At 46.1% G+C, this 20,639-nt stretch overlaps 1 protein-coding gene across 4 annotated transcripts in view; it reads left to right on the top strand.

Moving 5' to 3' along the window:
- The window catches only part of col11a2 (collagen, type XI, alpha 2), a 92,141-nt gene that overhangs the window by 53,998 nt on the left and 17,504 nt on the right, over positions 1 to 20,639 (top strand). For 2 of the 4 annotated variants that reach the window (XM_062047438.1, XM_062047437.1), the window contains exons 5-13: positions 472 to 682; positions 847 to 1,009; positions 1,084 to 1,203; positions 4,739 to 5,722; positions 6,682 to 6,807; positions 15,968 to 16,183; positions 16,639 to 16,692; positions 20,448 to 20,489; positions 20,568 to 20,630. In XM_062047438.1, the coding sequence (XP_061903422.1) occupies positions 472 to 682; positions 847 to 1,009; positions 1,084 to 1,203; positions 4,739 to 5,722; positions 6,682 to 6,807; positions 15,968 to 16,183; positions 16,639 to 16,692; positions 20,448 to 20,489; positions 20,568 to 20,630 (1,979 nt within the window). The remainder of the gene's footprint in view (positions 1 to 471; positions 683 to 846; positions 1,010 to 1,083; positions 1,204 to 4,738; positions 5,723 to 6,681; positions 6,808 to 15,967; positions 16,184 to 16,638; positions 16,693 to 20,447; positions 20,490 to 20,567; positions 20,631 to 20,639) is intronic. The other 2 variants (XM_062047441.1, XM_062047440.1) reach the window with 2 other exon arrangements.

Genomic DNA, 20,639 nt, shown 5'->3' with positions numbered 1-20,639 from the left:
ATACTTTTGTGATTAACGCATGGTTTATATCGTTGGACAAGGTTGTCTAATGTCTAAAATGTTAAGTTTAAGAACTCCTGCGGGCTTAACCATTTCGGACATTTCCTGAAAGTTAGACGGAAGAGTAATCACGTTAAGTTTTTAAGCTATCCCTAACAGAATGAAAGAAACCGAGTGAATATTCTTGTCTGTCTCCACCATCTTTGTCTGTGCGGGTACGCCAGCATAAACCTACAAAAACGGCTTTGGCCCGAAATGAGTTGTTCCTTATAACTTTTGAACGTTCACAATATGCCTGTATACTTTTTGAGTTATTTTTCCAACTGACTTACTTACTGACAGACAAACCAATGGAAACTAGTACATAATGTCCTGGCGAAGGTAATAATGGGGGCGCTTTAGAGACATACAGACCCTTCAGGACAACGCTATTTTCCCTCCACTTGCATGTTCATCTTTTCCGGTCTGCAGGTCGTTTCCCGGAGAACTTCTCCGTCATGGCGCTGGTGAAGCCGCATGCGGGCCTCCAGGCCTTCCTGCTGTCCATCTACAGCGAGCAGGGCGTCCAGCAGCTGGGCATTGAGCTCGGCCGCTCGCCCGTTTTCCTGTACGAGGACCAGAACGGCAAGCCGGCCCCCGAAGATTACCCGCTCTTCAAAGGCGTCAACCTGGCTGATGGCAAGTCAGTAACCAAGCGAACCACCTGTTTGTGTGTGTGTGTGTGTGTTTTGTGTGTGTGTTTTGTGTGTGTGTGTGTGTGTGTGTGTGTGTGTGTGTGGACAATGTAACACAATGGACGTTTTATCCTGCGTTTATTGGCCCGTGGTTGCGTCCGCCCTCCTCTAGGTGGCATCGCATCGCTTTCTCGGTGTCCAAGAAGAACGTGACGCTGCTGCTGGACTGCAAGAAGAAGATGAGCCGCCCGCTGCCCCGCGGCAACAACGCCGAGGTTGACACTAACGGCATCACCGTGTTTGGCGCCCGTCTGCTGGACGAGGAAGTGTTCCAGGTGAGCCGCTCGTCGGGTCCGACCGGGCTCCCTATTAGGGGCCGAGCTTTGACCTCCTTTGTTTTCCTGCTTAGGGCGACATTCAGCAGCTCCTAATCGCCTCCAACGCTCAGGCCGCCTACGACTTCTGTGAGCACTACAGCCCCGACTGCGATGCCCCGCCCAAGACCCAGGCCCAGGACCCCAACACATACGTGAGTAGCAGCAATGCAACCACACAATGTCGCTTCAAATGAGTCCCGCCGCGCTCCAGAACCTCACACGTAGACCTGAACAGGGAGGAATCTCGTCACTTTGAGTAGTTCAGAACAGAGCTGATGGTCTGGGTTACTTTTCATTAAAGTCTGCCTTAGAGCGAGGGATCCTTCGGTTCTGACGGGTCATTGAAGTGCGGTTCCCCATACCTCCACCTGTGCATCAGCATCTTTTTGTATCCATCCACTTTCATCCTCCGTCTGTTGCGGCGTTCAAGCGAACGCTTTAAGGCGATACGTTCTCCTTTTGCTGCAGCAGGTTTGGGGAAAGAGGAAGATACAAGGTGCCAAAGTGGACTCCATCATGAGCATGGCCAAAGGCAGATTGGTTGCGACCTCCTCATTTTTTCCCCAGAAAACCAAAAAATAAGACATTGTTCGCTCAAAAGACGCTAAAAGGATGAAAACATCAATGAGTTTTATTAACAGATGCCTTTTTTCTTTCATTAATGGAGATCGTTGGCGTCTTTTTCCTCTTCCTCCTGTTTCACCTTCACCTTACCCCAATTTACCCTCCTCATTCCTCCACGCCAAGTAGGACTTTGATGAGGTGCAGGACGACTGTGCTTTGGAGGAAGGGGAATAAAGGGGCGTGTGAAGGGCAGTGAGAGGTTAGAAAGTGTTAAAGGGGGACTTAACTTATTTTGGAATGTTGCCTATCATTCACAATCCTTATATTTGACAAGAAGACATGTTTTCTTTTTTTATGCACACTGCAAAAAGTCAGTGTTCAAAAACAAGAAGAAAAAATACAAAAATGAGGGGTATTTTATTTGAACTAAGCAAAATTATCTGCCAATAGAACAAGAAAATTTGGCTTGTCAAGACTTTCCAAAACAAGTAAAATTAGCTGACCTCAATGAACCCAAAAATACCTTAAAATAAGTATATTCTCACTAATAACAAGTGCACTTTTCTTGGTAGAAAAAAAAATTAGACCTTTTTGCTCAATATGTTGAAAAATATTCTTAAATTAAGTAAATGCTCGTGCCATTATCTTGACATAATGATATGCGCTCGGCATCATGATTTTTTTTTCATGCTTGAAGTAAGAAATTATTACTTTAAAAAAGTAGTTTTATACTTGTGAGTGTTGATGACACAGCTTTGCAACAGTTGATATTCTAGTTTCAAGCATGTTTTACTCAATATAGGTCATCAAATCTCAGCAACAAGCTGTAATATCTTACTGAGATAATTTAGGACCAGAACCCTTAAAACAAGTAAAACACTCTAACATAAAATCTGCCTAGTGAGAAGAATTATCTTATGAAACAGAAAATAAGCAAATATCACCCTTATTTGAGATATTTAATCTTACTTAGATTTCAGTTTTTGCAGTGCATTCTAACTTGTAAATAAAGACGAGCAAAAGTCAGCTAACAATGGAGCCAATGACGTCCCTCTATACCGCCCATAAGCGCTCAAAAAACATCCAAAAACCTCCGTCAACGTTTTGTATACACAGTGTAAGTATATATGTAATGTAGTAACAGGCACATTCATTATAACATGTAATAATTTTGTATTTTGCTCATTTTAAGCATACGGCATCGTATTAATTTCACAGAAGCATCACGACGTTCGCGTTACGCTTCAACAACAACAACACTACAAACCATGCAGACTTCATGAGAGCCATCAAAGATTACTTTGGGACAAATGATGAGCCAGAACCTTATAGTTTTTAGCCTGAATATAAGGAGGATGAGCTACACGTTTTAGAAGCTGTGTGCTTATTATTATTTATATTAGGATTATTTATATATATTATATATATAATCTATTATATATATTATATTATTTATTATTATTCTTGTCTATTGTGAGCGAACTGTGGTGCTGAATTTCCCCCGGGGATCAATAAAGTACTTTCTATTCTATTCTATTCTATTCTATTCTATTTTAAACAGATCCAGCTTTAGTGAAACACAAGCATCAGGTAGCAGTATTGCTAAGTGCTAAAGAAGAAATACAAACTATGAACATCATAAAACTGTCACCTACTGCACAATGTCTGCTCTTACCGGCTCAGTATTTCAATTTGTGTGATCTTTGTGTGATCATGGCGCCGCTAAATATAGTTCCTTAACGTTAGCACTTTTAATAAATATATTACTAATACTTCAGGTCACAAAATGTAAATGGAGTATTGTTGGCGGTTTTTGGATGTTTTTTAGAGGACTATTTGGGTGCAACTGAGTAACAGTATTGTTAGCAATTTTGTATATGCTGTATTTTACAAATTAGAATGCATTAAAAAAAACTAAAAAAAAAAACATACGTGTTCTTGTCTTACATAGGGATTGTGAATGATAGGCAAAATAAAAATAAAAAAGTGCAGTCCCCCTTTAAATGTGTACAAAAGTGAGGTTAGCGAGCGAAAGTCCAGGCTGCTTCATCCTAATACCGCTTTTGCCCCGCCTCCTCACTTTGTGACATTGTGGTGGTGTCCAAGAAAAGGCTTTTTGACAGTTTTACAATACGAGTGCTGACAATGCCCCACGGGAAGCCTTTGGGGCGGTATAGCTCGGTTGGTAGAGCGGCCGTGCCAGCAACTCGAGGGTTTCATGTTCGATCCCCGCTTCTGCCATCCTCGTCACTGCCGTTGTGTCCTTGGGCAAGACACTTTATCCACCTGATCCGAGTGCCACCCACACTGGTTTAAAAAAAATGTAACTTAGATATTTAGTTTCACAATCTAAAAGCGCTTTGAGTCACTAGAGAAAAGCGCTATATAAATATAATTCACTTCACTTCACTTCACTTTGACACCTGTGCCGTAACCCCTTGACCTCTCACCTGCACCATCTATGTCACAGCAAATTAACGTTGCTGCTTTACATCATGTGTGTGTGTGTGTGTGTGTGTATGTATGTATGTGGTCACCTTATGATTCAAAATTGATTTGGGAATGTGGCCATGAAACCCAGCCCTATAGATGATACATTATTTATCAATTATAATTGGATCTTGTGATTCTGCAATATTTGCACATTCCAATATTTTTTACGGTTTAATTGTGTAAATGTCGTCAGTGTGCATGTTTCCATTGTGTGTGTGTCTGTGTGTGTGCACACGTTCTTGTGTATGTGCCACGCGTGTTTTGTCTGTAACAGCCAATCCATCAATGCCTCCGCCAAACAACCGGCTCGGTTCTGAATAGAATAAACGACGCCGGTTTGTTGTTTCATATTGAGAATGGCATTACTGGAGAGATCAGCCTCTGGGGTCGATGAAATTGGGCCAAATGGCCTCATGTGGCCTTGATTGGTTTGTAAGGCCTGGGCTGTATCCAGTAATGCCTGTACAGTCTCAGTAAATCATCCAAGCTTTTGCCATCTTTATGTCATTGTTTCTCTTGTTTCTCTCTCCTTCTGTCCCCCCTCCCAACCCTGCGCACCTTCCTCTACTCTCTTTGCCACCTCGCTCTTACACATCCAACACCTCACCAAACAATGAACTCGGATATTAGAAGATGAATGGCAAAGCAGCCCCCACCAAATCCACTCCAGCCAAAGCCAAGCCCACCAAAGCTGCCAAGGGCGCAACCTTCAAAGTAGTCAAGGCTCCTATGCCCAACAAATCTCCCAAGGCTTCTACGGCCAAGCCGTCCAAAGCCAAGCCTACTCCCGCCGCTGTCTTCTTGTCCAAGATCAAGACCACAACTTTGGTTAAGGTGAAACCCTCCACCGCCCCAACTAAGAAACAGGTTGTGGAGAAGAAGACCAATGGGAAGTCTGTTGTGGTCAAAACAGTTAAAAATGTTAAAGTTTCCAACGGCGGCGGCAAAGCTGTCGTAGAGAAGAAGGCCATTGTAAAGTCCTCAACTGAGAAAAAAGCCAATGGCAAGGTGGTGACCAAGACTGGCGGAAATGGGAAAGCAACCATTGAAGTGAAAGACGTTAAGGTCAAAGTTAACGGGAAAGCTGAGAACAAAGTGAGCAGTGAAGCTAAAGCAACTAGCAACAGCAAAGTTATCGTGGTAGAAAAGAAAGGTCAGTCAAAAACTGAAACCACTACGAAAGCAAAGACTGTCACTGTAAAAGTAGAGAAGACTACAGTGAGTGTTGCGACAACCGCTTCCAAAGTAGAAGCTACCAAGGCTCCTAAGGCCACAAAAGCAGCGAAACCAGAACCAACAAAAGCAGCCAAAACTTTTGTGGAAAAGGCTCAAGTGACTTCAGAAGTCAAAGTTAAAACAGTGGTCTCCAAACTGCCTGTCGTAAAGCCCACAGCGAGCAAAGCTGTGAAAACCATTGTGGAGAAGGTGCCCTTTGTCAAGAAGGTCCTCACGACGTCTGCTCCTGTCCGGCCCACTCCGCCAAAGCCCACCAAGACTAAGGTTGTGCTGGACAATAACGTCAAATCCCTGCACAAACCTTTCCCTCCTTTCGACAAGACGGCGCTGAGTGGAACAGCTGTCCCCGCCAAGAAATTTGACAACGGTTACCAACAGGTACGACGCTCGGTTGGGGTTGGAATGTCCGAGGTCGCATGTTCCATCTGCGCCATCCTGGGTTCAGGTTCTTCCAGCATGGCTTTCTACTGGTGGTGGACAGTCTGACCATCAGGATGGTCGTTGGCGCATAGCGAACGTCTGTGTTTGTATATCATATGATCGTCATAATGCGGCCCTTCTGTCCATATGATATAATACCACGTGCACACTGAAGCATGGCTAATTGTGCACTTTCTTCACTTCACACACGCTTACCTTCGAGCTGGTCAAACTGGATCTCGGATGAATGTGGCATGGATTGGGGCGGAAACAAGAGCCGAGACGACACAGATACTGTCGCACCCAATGCACATGCATCGCAACACGAGCACGTTCTTTGTTAGCCTATTTCAAGAACCTGTGATTTCTTCTTCACGCCTGTCTCATCAGGTCAATGAAGCAGCCTCACAGGAAGTTTCCGACTTCTTCTGTAAAGCCGACTCGATTAATTCTCTGCCAGTGAATTAATGGAGCTCTCTTCTGTGAGGCTGTTTATTGGGGGGGTAGGTCGTTCTCTGGTTGCGGGCATTTCTGACATCCCGAAGCATCCAGCTGCGATGTATTCTTCTGTAGGGATGTACGTAGGCCAGCATCAGCTAACAAACCTCTGCCCTCTACCTTGAACGTTGTCTTCAATACAGTGAAAAGAAACCTCAGGCAAGTCTCAGCGGCTCCCTAAATCTCGCATGCAGCGACATTTATAGTCGGTGAGATGCTGAAATACTGAAGTTTTTTTTCCAAGATGTGCGTGAAAATGTGTGTTGCCGCTGAGACAACCACAATGCTGTTGTGTGTTCTAGTCACTTCTTTTAACTCATCATCACTCACAAGCAGACTTTGAACTAACCTGCGCTCTTCCGTTCAAATCTGCTTACTTCCTCCATGCTCCCCCCTTTTCTGTCGACTTGACCAATCAGGATGTAGACACTGAATATTCCGAGGCTGGCCACACCCCCACAGAGACTGATTATTTCTATGAGGAGACGCTGCCCGAGCCCGAGCCCGAGGCTGAGGCGACTGGACAAGAAGAAAGCCCTACGCAGGTAAAACACACTGAGACGATAGCATGCGTTACCAGGTAACGCTTATGAGCATTTCTTATTGCGCGCTTTTCCTGATTAGGATGAGGGTCATCAAACAAATCCACAATTGCCCCAAACAGGATTTTTCAGTGATCAAAAACAAGCTCAATTGGTTCCTTGACGGACTCAAAACAATTATATTTCAAATCAAAGCCGCCCATTGAAATGAATTGAAATCATCTTAATCCATGCTAGGACCTCGCAAAAACGTTTTAACATGTAACATGCCTTTTAGAAAGAGAAACAAACTTTTATGTGATAAATATTGTTTGGAAAAACAATAAATGTTTTTACATGAACAGTTTATAAAGAATTATAATGTAAAGCATTCACTTCTTCCAGCTGACTGAAGAGGACTTCCAAATCCTTTTTGGTCTGTTATGCTTGGCCTCTTGCCATCTTCTTAGATCAAACATGACCAATAAGAGTTACAGAAGAGTGATGGCTGATCAATAAGGCTGGGATAGCAGAAGAGTGGACGCTTTTCAGGCAATGTACACTAGGCTCGGCAGAAGCAGAACCACTGGTTCAGAGTGCGGCTGAGCGACAGACCACCTGGACACTGCATCCCGGCAAAATATCGATCTCTAGCTATAAGCTATTGCTAATGAGTAAGACCGGATGTTTTGGGGCGTCGAGGCTCGTAACTCACATTTATGCTGGCAACTTAAAGCATATCAAAAGGCAGAGAGACAGCTAAGATATCAACATACTCGTAAGTTGAGGTACCACTCTATACACAACAATGTGAGAAAGTCCAGGTCACTTGAAGAAACCTTGTGACTTTACATGACAAAAAGAAATATTCTTGCTTTAGGTCATTTGGCTTTTAAAGTCACCGTTCTGCCAAGAGGTCCAAAGTGACATCATGGCGTGGACAGTTGCCAATACGTTCAACAGTGACCCAACCGACCAAGAGAGTCACAAATAATGTCTTTGAATCGTCGTAATCGATTCCAGAAATGACCACTCTGTGTCTACAGCATCTCCAACCGTTTTTATATCCACCACAGTGCATGGTACTTTAGTAGGGGGCCGAAATTGGCACCACATGCTATTTTGGTAATGCATAAAACTTTTAACAATCGAAACCAAGCTACTGCCTGGTGGAAACGTCATTTATTATCAGTCTTATTCTTGACTCGTCACTTTGTTGGCCGCTAATGACGAGAACAATCTTGTTTCTAATTGAAGCTCCGGTAAGGCAGTATGTACCTCCAAGCAACTAAATCAGTACAGTCTTAACAGTCAGACAAAAACATCCCAGCAGAGGTGTGGCGGTGAGCCCAGTCTTGTTGTTTAACCACGTCCTTGACTCAAACCTCACAACTGTATTGTTGGCGCTGCCGCCTCAAGTCACACTTTCTGTCAAAGAACTATGTGCCGCATTCCCATCCACTTGAGCACTTTTAAATGTGGCGCCCCCTTTTTCCTTAACAGCAAGCCTCTGTTTGGTTCTCATCTCAACCGTCTGGTCGGGATGAGACCAAACCTCTTGTGACAAAAGGGGGCGTGAATGTGGGGCATGTTCTTTGATGGAAGCTCTCGATGAACTAAAGAACGCAGCCAGAGACCCTCCGCGCGGTCAGCGCGTGCTTCTCATAGTTCACCTGCCGTGCACAAATGCACTCCATCGTTGACTTTGTTTGAAACAAACTCAACTGAGCACCGAATATTGACGTCTACGGTAAAACTGAAAGGTTTGTTCAAAACAAGACACTGATCGTGCAGAAACCGACCTGGTTCCTCGCTGTTTGATGGTAAGTCACAACAACACCCGTTGTTTTATGGGCGCTTCCTTCAACTATGTACGCAGGCACTCAGCCTTCCACATTTGCGTTCAAGCACATTTGGAGAAGCTCGTTAAAGGAAGACTGCACATATTTTGGAATTTTTCCCACCATCCACAATCCTTATGTGAGACAAGAACACATGTATTTCCATTTACTATGAGTTCTATGTAGTAAAAAAAAAAACTGTTAGCACGAGGCGGCTAACAATGCAGGTAGACCTACTCAGTGGCCTAGTGGTTAGAGTGTCCGCCCTGGGTCGTACCAAAGGCTATAAAAATGGGACCCATTACCTCCCTGTTTGGCACTCAGCATCAAGGGTTGGAATTGGGGGTTAAATCACCAAAAATGATTCCTGGGCGCGGTCACCGCTGCTGCTCACTGCTCCCCTCACCTCCCAGGGGGTGATCAAGGGTGATGGGTCAAATGCAGAGAAAAATTTCGCCACACCTCGTGTGTGTGTGCGACAATCATTGGTACTTTTTAACTTTAACTTTTAAAGAGGATGTTATGTAATGTAGTAACAGGCACATTCAGTGTAACATAATACTAACAGTACTTTGGTCATTTTAAACATTACAGTGACTTCTGGCCTGGCCGCATGCATTGCTCTGCATTCTGTAAAATCAACAGCAAAGTGAGCTCTTTCTGTGTTTGCTACCACTAACGGCAGACTTGGCGAGAGCCTTGGAGCGTTATCATGTAGCACTATTGCCAAACGTTTCAAATAAGGGCATAAAACTGTGACGTACATTGTCCGCCCTAAATGGGATGCACATGTGCTCTCCTTGACGTTCAGAATAATCCTCACTCTTCAGATTGAAAAAAAAAAAAAAAGCTTCTTAGAGATGTTGTCGGTCAAATGCTGCGTTACGTCTGTTGAGAGCCTAGTCGAGAGACTTAGATTATCAACTTGGTAACGTGGAGATTTTCAAAGTTGACCCAACTTCTCAGCTTGGTGCCAAAGCCTTCTACTATTCAGGTGAGATGCAGGATTTGTGAGATAGCGTCAAACTCAAATAAGATGCAGCAGCAGAAGCAGCTCAAGCTCTTTCTTCTTTTTTTTTTATGGCGGGTTGCAACCAACGTTATTAGCAGCTCAGGCTAGCTACTAACTAGCCGGAGGAGCAGTGTGAGCAAGGCGAAAAGCAGTTCCCTGGCGTCAGCTCCTACGATATCAATGTCGCGAAAGCTTGGTTAATATGCAGGTCACGACATGTAAATGGAGCATTGTTGGCGCTTTATAAGCGAAATAGATGAATTCCATTACCGTATTTTTCGGCGTATAAGTCGCTCCGGAGTATAAGTCGCACCAGCCGAAAATGCATAATAAAGAAGGAAAAAAACATATATAAGTCGCACTGGAGTATAAATCGCATTTTTGGGGGGAAATTTATTTGATAAAACCCAACACCAAGAATAGACATTTGAAAGGCAATTTAAAATAAATAAAGAATAGTGAACAACAGGCTGACTAAGTGTACGTTATATGAGGCGTAAATAACCAACTGAGAACGTGCCTGGTATGTTAACGTAACATATTATGGTAAGAGTCATTCAAATAACTATAACATGTAGAACATGCTTGTAGAGGTCGTTCCCTACCCGTTCCCCTGATATTACTGCAAAGAGTCAGTCGTGCCGTTTCATCAAGCCTTTTAATCACCATGTGTTATAAGTTATAATATCCAGTACAATCTTTTCAGACGTGTCTCTCTCTCTCCTCTCCCCTCCTCCGCTGGCCGCTCACTGTTAAAGACAACAGATGATCAGATTAACACGTACCACCTGCGAAATCTAATCACCTGCCAGCTGCGTCTCGCCGTCCCGCACATGCCCCGCCCCTAGTCGACGGCGCTCCGCCCTCAACACCATCGACTGAGGCGGTGACCTTTTGCTCCTGCAGTGCACTAATCACAACCTCCTCCCACATACCTCCACCGCCAGACTTAGGCCGGGACATCATCCGGCCGCGCCAACTCCCCCCCTGGGAGCGGGAGAGGAAGTCTGCCACGGCCATCTGCGCCCCCGGCCTATGGATCACTCTGAAATTGTAGGGTTGTAAAGCGGGATACCACCGGGTGATCCGCGCGTTGGCATCCTTCATGCGGTGGAGCCACTGGAGGGGCTTGTGGTCTGGGCAGAGGCTGAACGGGCGTCCCAGCAGATAGTACCGGAGGGCACCAACCGCCCACCGGATGGCGAGGCACTCTCTTTCCACCGTACTGTATCTGGCCTCCCTTTCCGATAGCTTTCTGCTGATGTACAGGACCGGGTGGTCGGTGCCCCCCCGCTGCTGGGATAAAACGGCTCCCAGTCCTCTGCCCGACGCGTACGCCTGCAAACAAAATGGGATAGAAAAATCAGGCATGCACAGTACCGGCTCCTCGCAAAGTGCTTTCCTCACCTTCTCGAATGCCTGCTGGCACTGCCCCGTCCACTGGACCAGATCTGGAGCACCTTTTCGGGTGAGGTCAGTTAATGGGCTGGTCAGGTCCGCAAACCGGGGGATGAACCTCCGGTAGTAGCCCACCAACCCTAAAAACTGCCTCACCTCCTTTTTCGTCTTCGGGGTCGGGCAGGCCGCAACTGCTGCGGTTTTTTCTACCTGAGGCCGCACCTGACCTTCCCCCAAGTGGTACCCCAGATACTGTACCTCCCTCCGGCCAACCGCGCACTTCGCCGGGTTGGCGGTGAGCCCCGCCCGCCTCAGGGACTCGAGCACCGCCCCCACCCTCTGCACATGCTCCGCCCAGCTGTTCCCCTGGATGATAACATCATCCAGATAGGCGGCAGCATATGCAGCGTGGGGCCGCAGCACCCGGTCCATGAGTCTCTGAAATGTGGCGGGCGCACCGAACAAGCCGAACGGAAGGGTCACGAATTGGTATAAACCTTCCGGAGTGGAGAATGCCGTTTTTTCCTTAGACTCTGGAGACAAGGGAATCTGCCAGTAGCCCTTAGTCAAATCCAGTGTCGTAAAAAACCGAGCAGTGCCCAACCGGTCCAGGAGCTCGTCGACCCGGGGCATTGGATAGGCGTCAAAACGTGACACATCATTTACCTTGCGGTAGTCCACACAGAACCGCACAGACCCATCTTTCTTCCCCACCAGAACTATGGGGCTGCACCACACACTGTGTGACTCTTCTATCACTCCCAATTCCAGCATGGCTTTTAATTCTTCCCGAACTACTTTGCGCTTGTGTTAGGGCAGCCTATAGGGCCGAGACCTCACCGTCACGCCTGGGCTGGTCTCTATGTGATGCTGGGTGAGAGTCGTGCGGCCTGGCAGGGGGGAGAACACGTCAGCAAAATGCTGCTGCAATTTGGCCACGTCTGCTTTCTGTGACGGCGTCAGATGATTATCACAGCGGAGAGGAAAGGGCCGGGGGGAGGGGGAACCTCCGGCCCCAGCTCCTCGCCCTCCGCTATCGCCGTCACCATGGAGACAGGCTCCGCTTCCCTCCAACCTTTTAGTAGTTTGAGGTGGTATATTTGTTTTGCCTCACCCCGGTCAGACCGCCTGACCTCGTAATCCACGTCACCTACTCGTCGTGTGACCACAAAGGGTCCCTGCCACCTGGCGAGTAATTTGGAGCTGGATGTTGGGAGTGATACAAGTACTTTCTCTCCCGGTGAAAATTGTCTGAGTTTCGTCCCCTTGTTATACAGGCGCTGCTGACGTTCTTGGGCTTGGAGCAAATTCTCACGTGACAAGTGCCCCAAAGTGTGGAGTTTTGCTCTCAAGTCCATGACGTACTGAATTTCATTTTTACTGGGGCTTGGACCTTCCTCCCAGCTTTCTTTAACTAGGTCCAGTACCCCGCGCGGCTTCCTGCCGAACAACAGTTCAAATGGAGAAAATCCTGTTGAGGCCTGAAGAACCTCCCGCACTGCAAATAACAGGGGATCCAACCATTTAAGCCAATTTGGTTTGTCCTCGTGTACGAACTTCCGGATCATGGATTTCAAGGTTCTATTCAACCGCTCTACCAGCCCATCCGTCTGCGGGTGGTAAACGCTGGTCCGAATAGATTTGATCCCCAATAATCCGTACAGCTCCTTTGACGTGCGTGACATAAAGGACGTGCCTTGGTCAGTTAGAATCTCTTTCGGGATTCCAACTCAGGAGATAACTTGAAATAGTGCCTGCGCGACACTCTTTGCAGAGATGGAGCGCAGCGGCACTGCTTCGGGATAGCGCGTTTCATAATCCACCAGGACTAGTGCAAAGCGATATCCCTGGGTGCTCGGGTGAAATGGTCCGACGAGGCCAATGCCAATTCGCTCAAACGGGACCTCTATGAGTGGTAATGGCCGCAAAGGTGCTCTAGGGGTGGCCGCGGGGTTGACAGTCCGGGCAGGCCGCGCACCAGCGGCGCACGTCTGCCCGAATGCCTGGCCAATAGAACCGGACCATTATCCGATTAAGTGTTTTATCATAACCCATGTGACCGGCCATCGGGTTAAAATGCGCCGCCTGGAAAATCATTTCCCGACGGCTTTTTGGCACCAACAATTGGGTGATTTCCTCCCCTGTCTGAGTGTCACGACTCACTCTGTATAATCTATTCCTAATCAATGCAAAGTGAGGGAAATCCCGCGCTATACCCGGGCGAACCCGCTGCCCATCAATTGAAATCACTTGGTCCCAGGTCGCGCGCAGAGTGTCATCTCGAGACTGCTCGAGTGGAAAATCATCCATGGGGCACCATTGGGGAACTGGGGAAACCTCCTGCGAAGCCCCCCGCCGGCTCCCCTTCCCCCTCCCCCCCGGCAGCGTCGGATAATCTCGCGTCGCCGATGAGAACAGCGCGGACATTCCCTTTTCCTACCGGTCGTGAACGCACCCCTGCACACTGCTTTATTAACCCGTTAAATCCCGCCCAATTTGTTCCCAAGATTAAGGGGTGCGCCAGGCGCGAATTTACAGCCACCTTAACACTATGTTTTTCCCCTTTAAAAAAAATGTCCACCGGCACGATAGGGTACTCGTGAATATCCCCATGCACACATTTAACCCGCACCCGTGTAGCTTTTCTCAACGCCCCGGGTCGAACCAGGTTTTGATGAATCATGGACTGCTCGCAGCCCGAATCCACCATCGCCCGGTGTATACTCCCTTGTATCCTTACCGGCACATAGTATGTCTCTCCTGGCCCGGGGGAGGGTGCTGGAGGGTCGCCAACCCGGATCACCTGCCCCACTTCCATCGCTGGACACTCCCGCTGCAGGTGTCCTAACCGCCCACACCTCCAGCACACCTGCCCCGGCATTCGAGGCGCTGTTTGCGGGGGAAACGCAGTGTCCGCAGCGGCCTGGCCCTGAGGAGGAGAAAGCAGACTTGGGTTGTGTCGTGGCCGTGACCACGGCTGGGCTCCTTCTGCTGGCAGCGCCCGCATCCTGCGCGGCGCCGGGACTGGCCGCTCCGCTCCTCCTGCAGCCTTCTCCTCCTTCCCCTTCTCCCGGTGTACGGCCAGGTGGTCCTCCACCAAGGCTACCGCCGCTGCTACGCCTTGTGGCCGATGGTAGCGGACCCACGCTGACGTCCGCGCCGGGATTGCCTACAGGAATTGTTCCAGGATGATCTGCTCGATCACCTCCTCTATTCCTCCGGGTTGTAGCCATCTGGTCGCCGTGTCTCTCAGCTGTTGGCCCAGGGCAAAAGGCCGCTCCTCTTGTCCGAGTCTCATGGTCCGGAACCGGCGTCTGTGGTCGTCTTTGGACCCTCCTGTCCGGTCCAACACCGCCCTCCTCATGTCCCGGTAGCTCACGCGGGACGCTGGTGGCAGGCTGAGCGTCGCTCGCTGCGCCTCTCCCACCAGCAACGGTAGCAGCCGCACCGCCCACTCTTCCTCCGGCCATGCGCATGCCTTCGCTGTCGCCTCAAACATGTCCATGAAACTTTGCGCGTCTTCTGTCTCTGCCATCCTGTGCATCCCCACCGTCGTCAATGTCGGCCTTGCTGCTGGGGTTGTCCCCGCTCCGGACCTTTCCGTGAGCGCTCGCAGGATCTGGCTCTGCTGTGCAATTTGGGCCTGCATCGCCTCATTCTGCCGGTGATTCGCCGTCGACACCTCCGCCAAGAGCTGTCCCAGCGCCTCTATGGGGCTTGGTGACGACATCGCAGCCTTTCTTCTTTCACGTTGGGCGCCAGATGTAGAGGTCGTTCCCTACCCGTTCCCCTGATATTACTGCAAAGAGTCAGTCGTGCCGTTTCATCAAGCCATATGCGGTCCTCTCCAAGGTTTCTCATAGTCATTCACCGACGTCCCACTGGGGTGAGTTTTTCCTTGCCCGTATGTGGGCTCTGTACCGAGGATGTCGTTGTGGCTTGTACAGCCCTTTGAGACACTTGTGATTTAGGGCTATATAAATAAACATTGATTGATTGATTGATTGATCTCATAAGCTTGACAACACACTGTGTCCAATATTTTCACAAAGATAAAATAAGTCATATTTTTGGTTCATTTAATAGTTAAAACAAATTTACAGTATTGCAATCAGTTGATAAAACATTGTCCTTTACAATTACAAAAGCTTTTTACAAAAATCTACTACTCTGCTTGCATGTCAGCAGACTGGGGTAGATCCTGCTGAAATCCTATGTATTGAATGAATAGAGAATCCTTTTGAATTGGGAAAAAATCGTTTTTGAATCGTGTTGAATTGAAAAAAAAAAATCGATTTTGAATCGAATCGTGACCCCAAGAATCAATATTGAATCGAATCGTGGGACACCCAAAGATTCACAGCCCTAACGTCTAGTCTCTTACGTGAATGAGCTAAATAATATTATTTGATATTTTACGGTAATGTTAATAATTTCACACATAAGTCGCTCCTGAGTATAAGTCACACCCCCGGCCAAACTATGGAAAAAAACTGCGACTTATAGTCCAAAAAATACCGTACCTGCATTGTTAACCGCCTCACACTATTAGGTTCTAACTATTTAGAACGCACAGAACAGTGGAAGACGTGTGTTTTTGCTTCACAGAGGGATTGTGTAAAAAATTCAACAACAAAAAAGTGTACTTTTCCTTTAAGGTCCCTGATGCCGACATATTTTGTTGGAAACATGCTAAGCTCAAAAGTAGATTTAGACTTTAATAAGAGTGAAGCATCTTCAAGGTGTCTTTTATGTGTTTTATGTTTACAAGGTAAGACTCATTTTTGCCCTTCTATGCTCCTCTTCCACTCCCTTGTTGCACTAACCTTTCCTCATGGTAAACAACTCCTCTTGGCATCTTCCCTCGCTGGGTTCACTCTCTCCTGCGCCTCCATCTTCCACTCCCACGCGGCCACCCGCAAACCCACATCAGCCCCAGGAGGAGACAATGCTGGTCGGGGAGGAGGTGGACTCCACCAAGACGGGCGGTGCGGACGAGGAGCCTTTCGCCGAGGAGTACGTGACCGGGGACGTGGGCATGAAGGAATACGACTATTCCTATCGGGACTACGGCGAGCCCCGACCTGAGGCCCGAGAGGTGGAAGGCGACTTTGGCCCCGCCCTGTCCGCTGTGACAGACGAGGGAGGCGTAAGTCATTTTGCTTCAAAGGCAAAAAAAACCCAGCTCATTTCAACCACATGTGAATGTCAGAATTTGCTGAAACGACTCTAATTGTGTTTTGTCGCATCACAAAGCTTATCTTTGTGAGTATTTGAACTGTTCCAGCTCGTCATTTCTTTTTAAGCATATCACAAATTGGCAATGATAACTTCGCAAAGCCTGGCCAAAACATGGCTGGTTGAAATGGGCCCCAGCAGACATGCGCTGCATGAAGAGGCATCACATAGGGGCCGCGGTCCCCGATGGTCTTCATGCCACCGCACGATGCCTTTTAAAGCAGCAGAATGGTCGACCCTGGACTGGAAGTTCCTTTATCAGCAGCAGGTTTCGGTCTGGTTTGCATGTGAGAGTGACAATGTGTGTGGCGCAGAGACATACTGACTGTGGCTGGCGTGTTGTCCACTACGTGTGTTTCCCCTTAGGCGGCCTTCAGAGGTCAGAAGGGAGAGAAAGGAGAGCCTGCCGTCCTGGAGCCTGTAAGTGTACTTATTTTCAAGCTTATTTTTGGACATTAAAGCCATTTAACTTTCATAGGTTGTCAACATTTCCACTGTTTTTAATATATTTCTTCGAATGAATACATATAAAAACAAGCTAGGAAAATATCGCTGTCGGAGACCTGAAAGCTAAATTACTAATAAGCCACCTAAATGTCAGTTTTAATTCATATTTATTTTAGTTTAGAAAAAACTAACATCATATTAATCATTTTAATAAAAGAGTACTGTATAGAACATTCCCAACTACAAACCAATCCCAGCCCTGCAACGTTTCGAATAGCAACCCACAGAGAGTCTGAGAAGACATCCAAATTCAACACTTAAAAAAAAAATAGCAAAAAGGACAAACAAAAATTAATAATAACAGTATCAATATTAATACTGACATCAACAATAACAATGATTAAAAACAATAAACGACAACAAACAAATCACTGTTATCACTCATAATTTCCATCACCATCACAACCATTAATAAAAAAAGTTTGAATTATTTTTAAAGAATGTACAGTTAAGTAGTACCTCAATATACAAGCTCTAAACTCTGAACACTTGTATCTCACATGGTCTTCCATTTAAAATCAACTGGTGTTTGATTTTAATGGGGGGAAAAACAGCACAATTTAAACATGCAACATGCTTTTTAAAAAGAAAAACTAACATTTAGATAAGAAATATTGTATAAAAACAATACAATATAGTTTACTACAGTAGTTTTATGAAGTAATGTAAATATAATGTACATAATTGGAAAGTGGACTTCTACGATCTTGAGCTGCTTCTCTGTCAAACACACCATGAGCCGATTTTCCATATTTTCATGGATAAATGTTCGCCATTTAGAAATTATTTTAACATCCTTTGGTGGCGTTAAACTCATTCTTTTTTTAATTCAATGAATATCACCTGCTGCTTCTTCTTCTCTCCTTCACACTCTTTTTCTTCATTTCCATGGTTGAAAAAACTATTTAATGCAAGCGAGTAAGACTAGACTAGACTCGGGGTCTACATAGACTGAGACTTAGACACACTTTATTGATCCACAATGGAAATTGTTCCACACAGTAGCTCAGTTACAAAGGATGGCAAGGATATAATGCAGGTATAAAGTACCATAGTAGCAATATAAGAATAACATATGTGATAGCTAGCTAGGTAGCTAGCAGACTTAACATCTTTTTCACCAGCATAGCCGCAACTCTTGTCAACAAGCTGTCCCACCACTCTGGTCGTTTTGGTGTAGAACACATTAAAGCCTTCTACAGAAAGCTAGGAGTATCCAACGATGATTTCAAATTAGAAATGGTCACAGCTGATGAGGTGTTTAAAAAATTGAGCGCGCTCCACCCTAACAAGGCCACCGGCCTTGATAATATTCCCTCCAGATTCCTCAGGGACTCTGCCTCCATCATTGCCCCGATCATCACGCACATAATAAACCTATCAATTACACAAGGCCAAGTACCAAAAGATTTTAAGATAGCAAGAGTAACTCCCCTCTTTAAAAAAGGAAGCAAATTGGAACCTGGCAACTACCGACCTGTTTCTATTCTCAGCTCCATTTCGAAAGTAATGGAGAAAATAGTTTATGAACAGGTGGATAGTTACCTTGCCACTAATAAACTCATGTACAAATTCCAATCCGGCTTCAGAACTAACCACTCCACTGACACATGCCTTCTCTATCTGACCGACCACATCAAACATGAGGTGGACGCGGGCAAATACTGCGGCATGGTCATGCTGGACCTTCAGAAGGCCTTTGACACCGTTAACCACGCTATACTGTTGGATAAACTCAGAGCAATCGGATTTAACAAAACCTCTTGGAGCTGGATGCAATCTTACTTGGAGGGGAGGGAGCAGGTGGTAGAGGTGAACGGCACCGTGTCCCCCCACCCCCTCTCGGTGAGCTGTGGAGTCCCCCAAGGCAGTATATTGGGACCTTTACTGTTCCTAATATACATAAACGACATGTCATCGGCATGCGACTGTGAATTGTTTTTGTTTGCGGATGACACTGCCTTGCTGGACAAGTCACAGGTGGAGAAAATCCTCAGTGCTGAGCTCTGTAGAACTTGCACCTGGCTCGCTGACAACAAGCTATCCATCCACTTGGGTAAAACAGAATCCATCCTGTTTGGGTCCCACATCAAACTTAAGAGAGTCAATGACTTCACCATAAAAGTAGGTGACAGTGTCATCACCAGGAAAGATGAGGTCACCTACCTAGGTTCCATTCTAGAGGCTAACCTTTCCTGTGATAAAATGGCAACCAAGGTAATCAAAAAGGTTAACCAACGAACGAGATTTCTCTACAGAATTTCCTCTCTGGTCAACAAAAGCACCTTGAGGATTCTGGCGGGAACTCTCGTTCAACCCTTTTTCGATTACGCATGCACCTCCTGGTACCCTAGCACCTCCAAAACCCTCAAATCTAAACTCCAAACATCTCAGAACAAGCTAGTCAGGTTACTTCTAGACCTCCACCCCAGATCCCACCTCACTCCTACCCACTTCTCTAAAGTGGGCTGGCTCAAGGTGGAGGACAGAGTTAAACAACTTGCACTGAGCCTAGTCTATAAAATCCGCTACACCTCCCTGATACCGAAGTACATGTCAAACTACTTCCTTAACGTAAATGACCGCCATAACCACAACACCAGGGGGTGCTCCACTAACCACGTTAAACCCAGATTCCGAACTAACAAAGGTCTTAACTCATTCTCTTTCTATGCCACATCAATGTGGAATGCGCTCCCAACAGGTATAAAAGAAAGGGCATCTCTATCCTCCTTCAAAACCGCAATAAAAGTTCACCTCCAGGCAGCTACAACCCTAAACTAACACCCTCCCCGGATTGCTAATAATCAAATGTAAACAATCAAATGCAGATACTTTTTCTTTTTCTTATGCCTTCTGATCTCTCTCTCTCTCTCTCTCTCTATGTCCACTACTTGATGTCCATACCCCCCCCCCCCCCTCCACACCCCTGATTGTAAATAATGTAAATAATTCAATGTGATTATCTTGTGTAATGACTGTATTATGATGATAGTATATATGATAGAATATATCTGTATCATGAATCAATTTAAGTGGACCCCGACTTAAACAAGTTGAAAAACTTATTCGGGTGTTACCATTTAGTGGTCAATTGTACGGAATATGTACTTCACTGTGCAACCTACTAATAAAAGTCTCAATCAATCAATCAATCAATCAATATTATATATCACGTATGTTATATTATATTATATTATATTTTTATATAATATATACAATATATACCAAATCCCAATTACCTGTGACATTTGCTACGCTAACTCATGACACGGATGCTTGTAACTCAAATGTTTGCTTGCAACTTAAAGCCTAATTATTATTATTATTATTACCTCAAAACCCTTTTAAGTTGGGACACACTTAAATTGAGGTACCACTGTATGTTGTTTGGTTCAATTCAAAGAACATTAGCACCAAAAAGTTATTTTCAAAGGAAGAATACATTTACCATGAACAGTATGTCGTATATACAGTTTGTATAACATCACAATATCATATCTTAGAAAATAATACATCTTCAATGTGGTATATCCCCTATCATTTTCTTTTAAGCACAAAAAGCACCGGCTTCTTGTGGGTTAAACCACAGAAGACAAGAATAACACAACCAAAGACAACCGCAGGACATTTGATGTTTCTCTAATTGGGCCCCTCCCATCCTGCAGGGCATGCTGATTGAGGGACCTCCTGGGCCTGAAGGACCTGCTGTGAGTTAACGACACATTTCCTGTCACTTTATTCCCAAAAAAGTATTTTTTTTCACGGGCACGGTGTGTCTCTCTCAGGGTTCCACCGGTCCCCCTGGTAACTCCGGCCCTCCCGGCTCCGTTGGCGATCCCGGCGAGAGGGTGAGTTTG

The sequence above is a fragment of the Entelurus aequoreus genome, linkage group LG05, assembly GCF_033978785.1.
Source record: "Entelurus aequoreus isolate RoL-2023_Sb linkage group LG05, RoL_Eaeq_v1.1, whole genome shotgun sequence".
In the NCBI taxonomy this organism is placed as follows: Eukaryota; Metazoa; Chordata; class Actinopteri; order Syngnathiformes; family Syngnathidae; genus Entelurus; species Entelurus aequoreus.
Note: the sequence above shows the minus strand (reverse complement) of the source record. Positions and strands in the feature narration are given on the sequence as shown.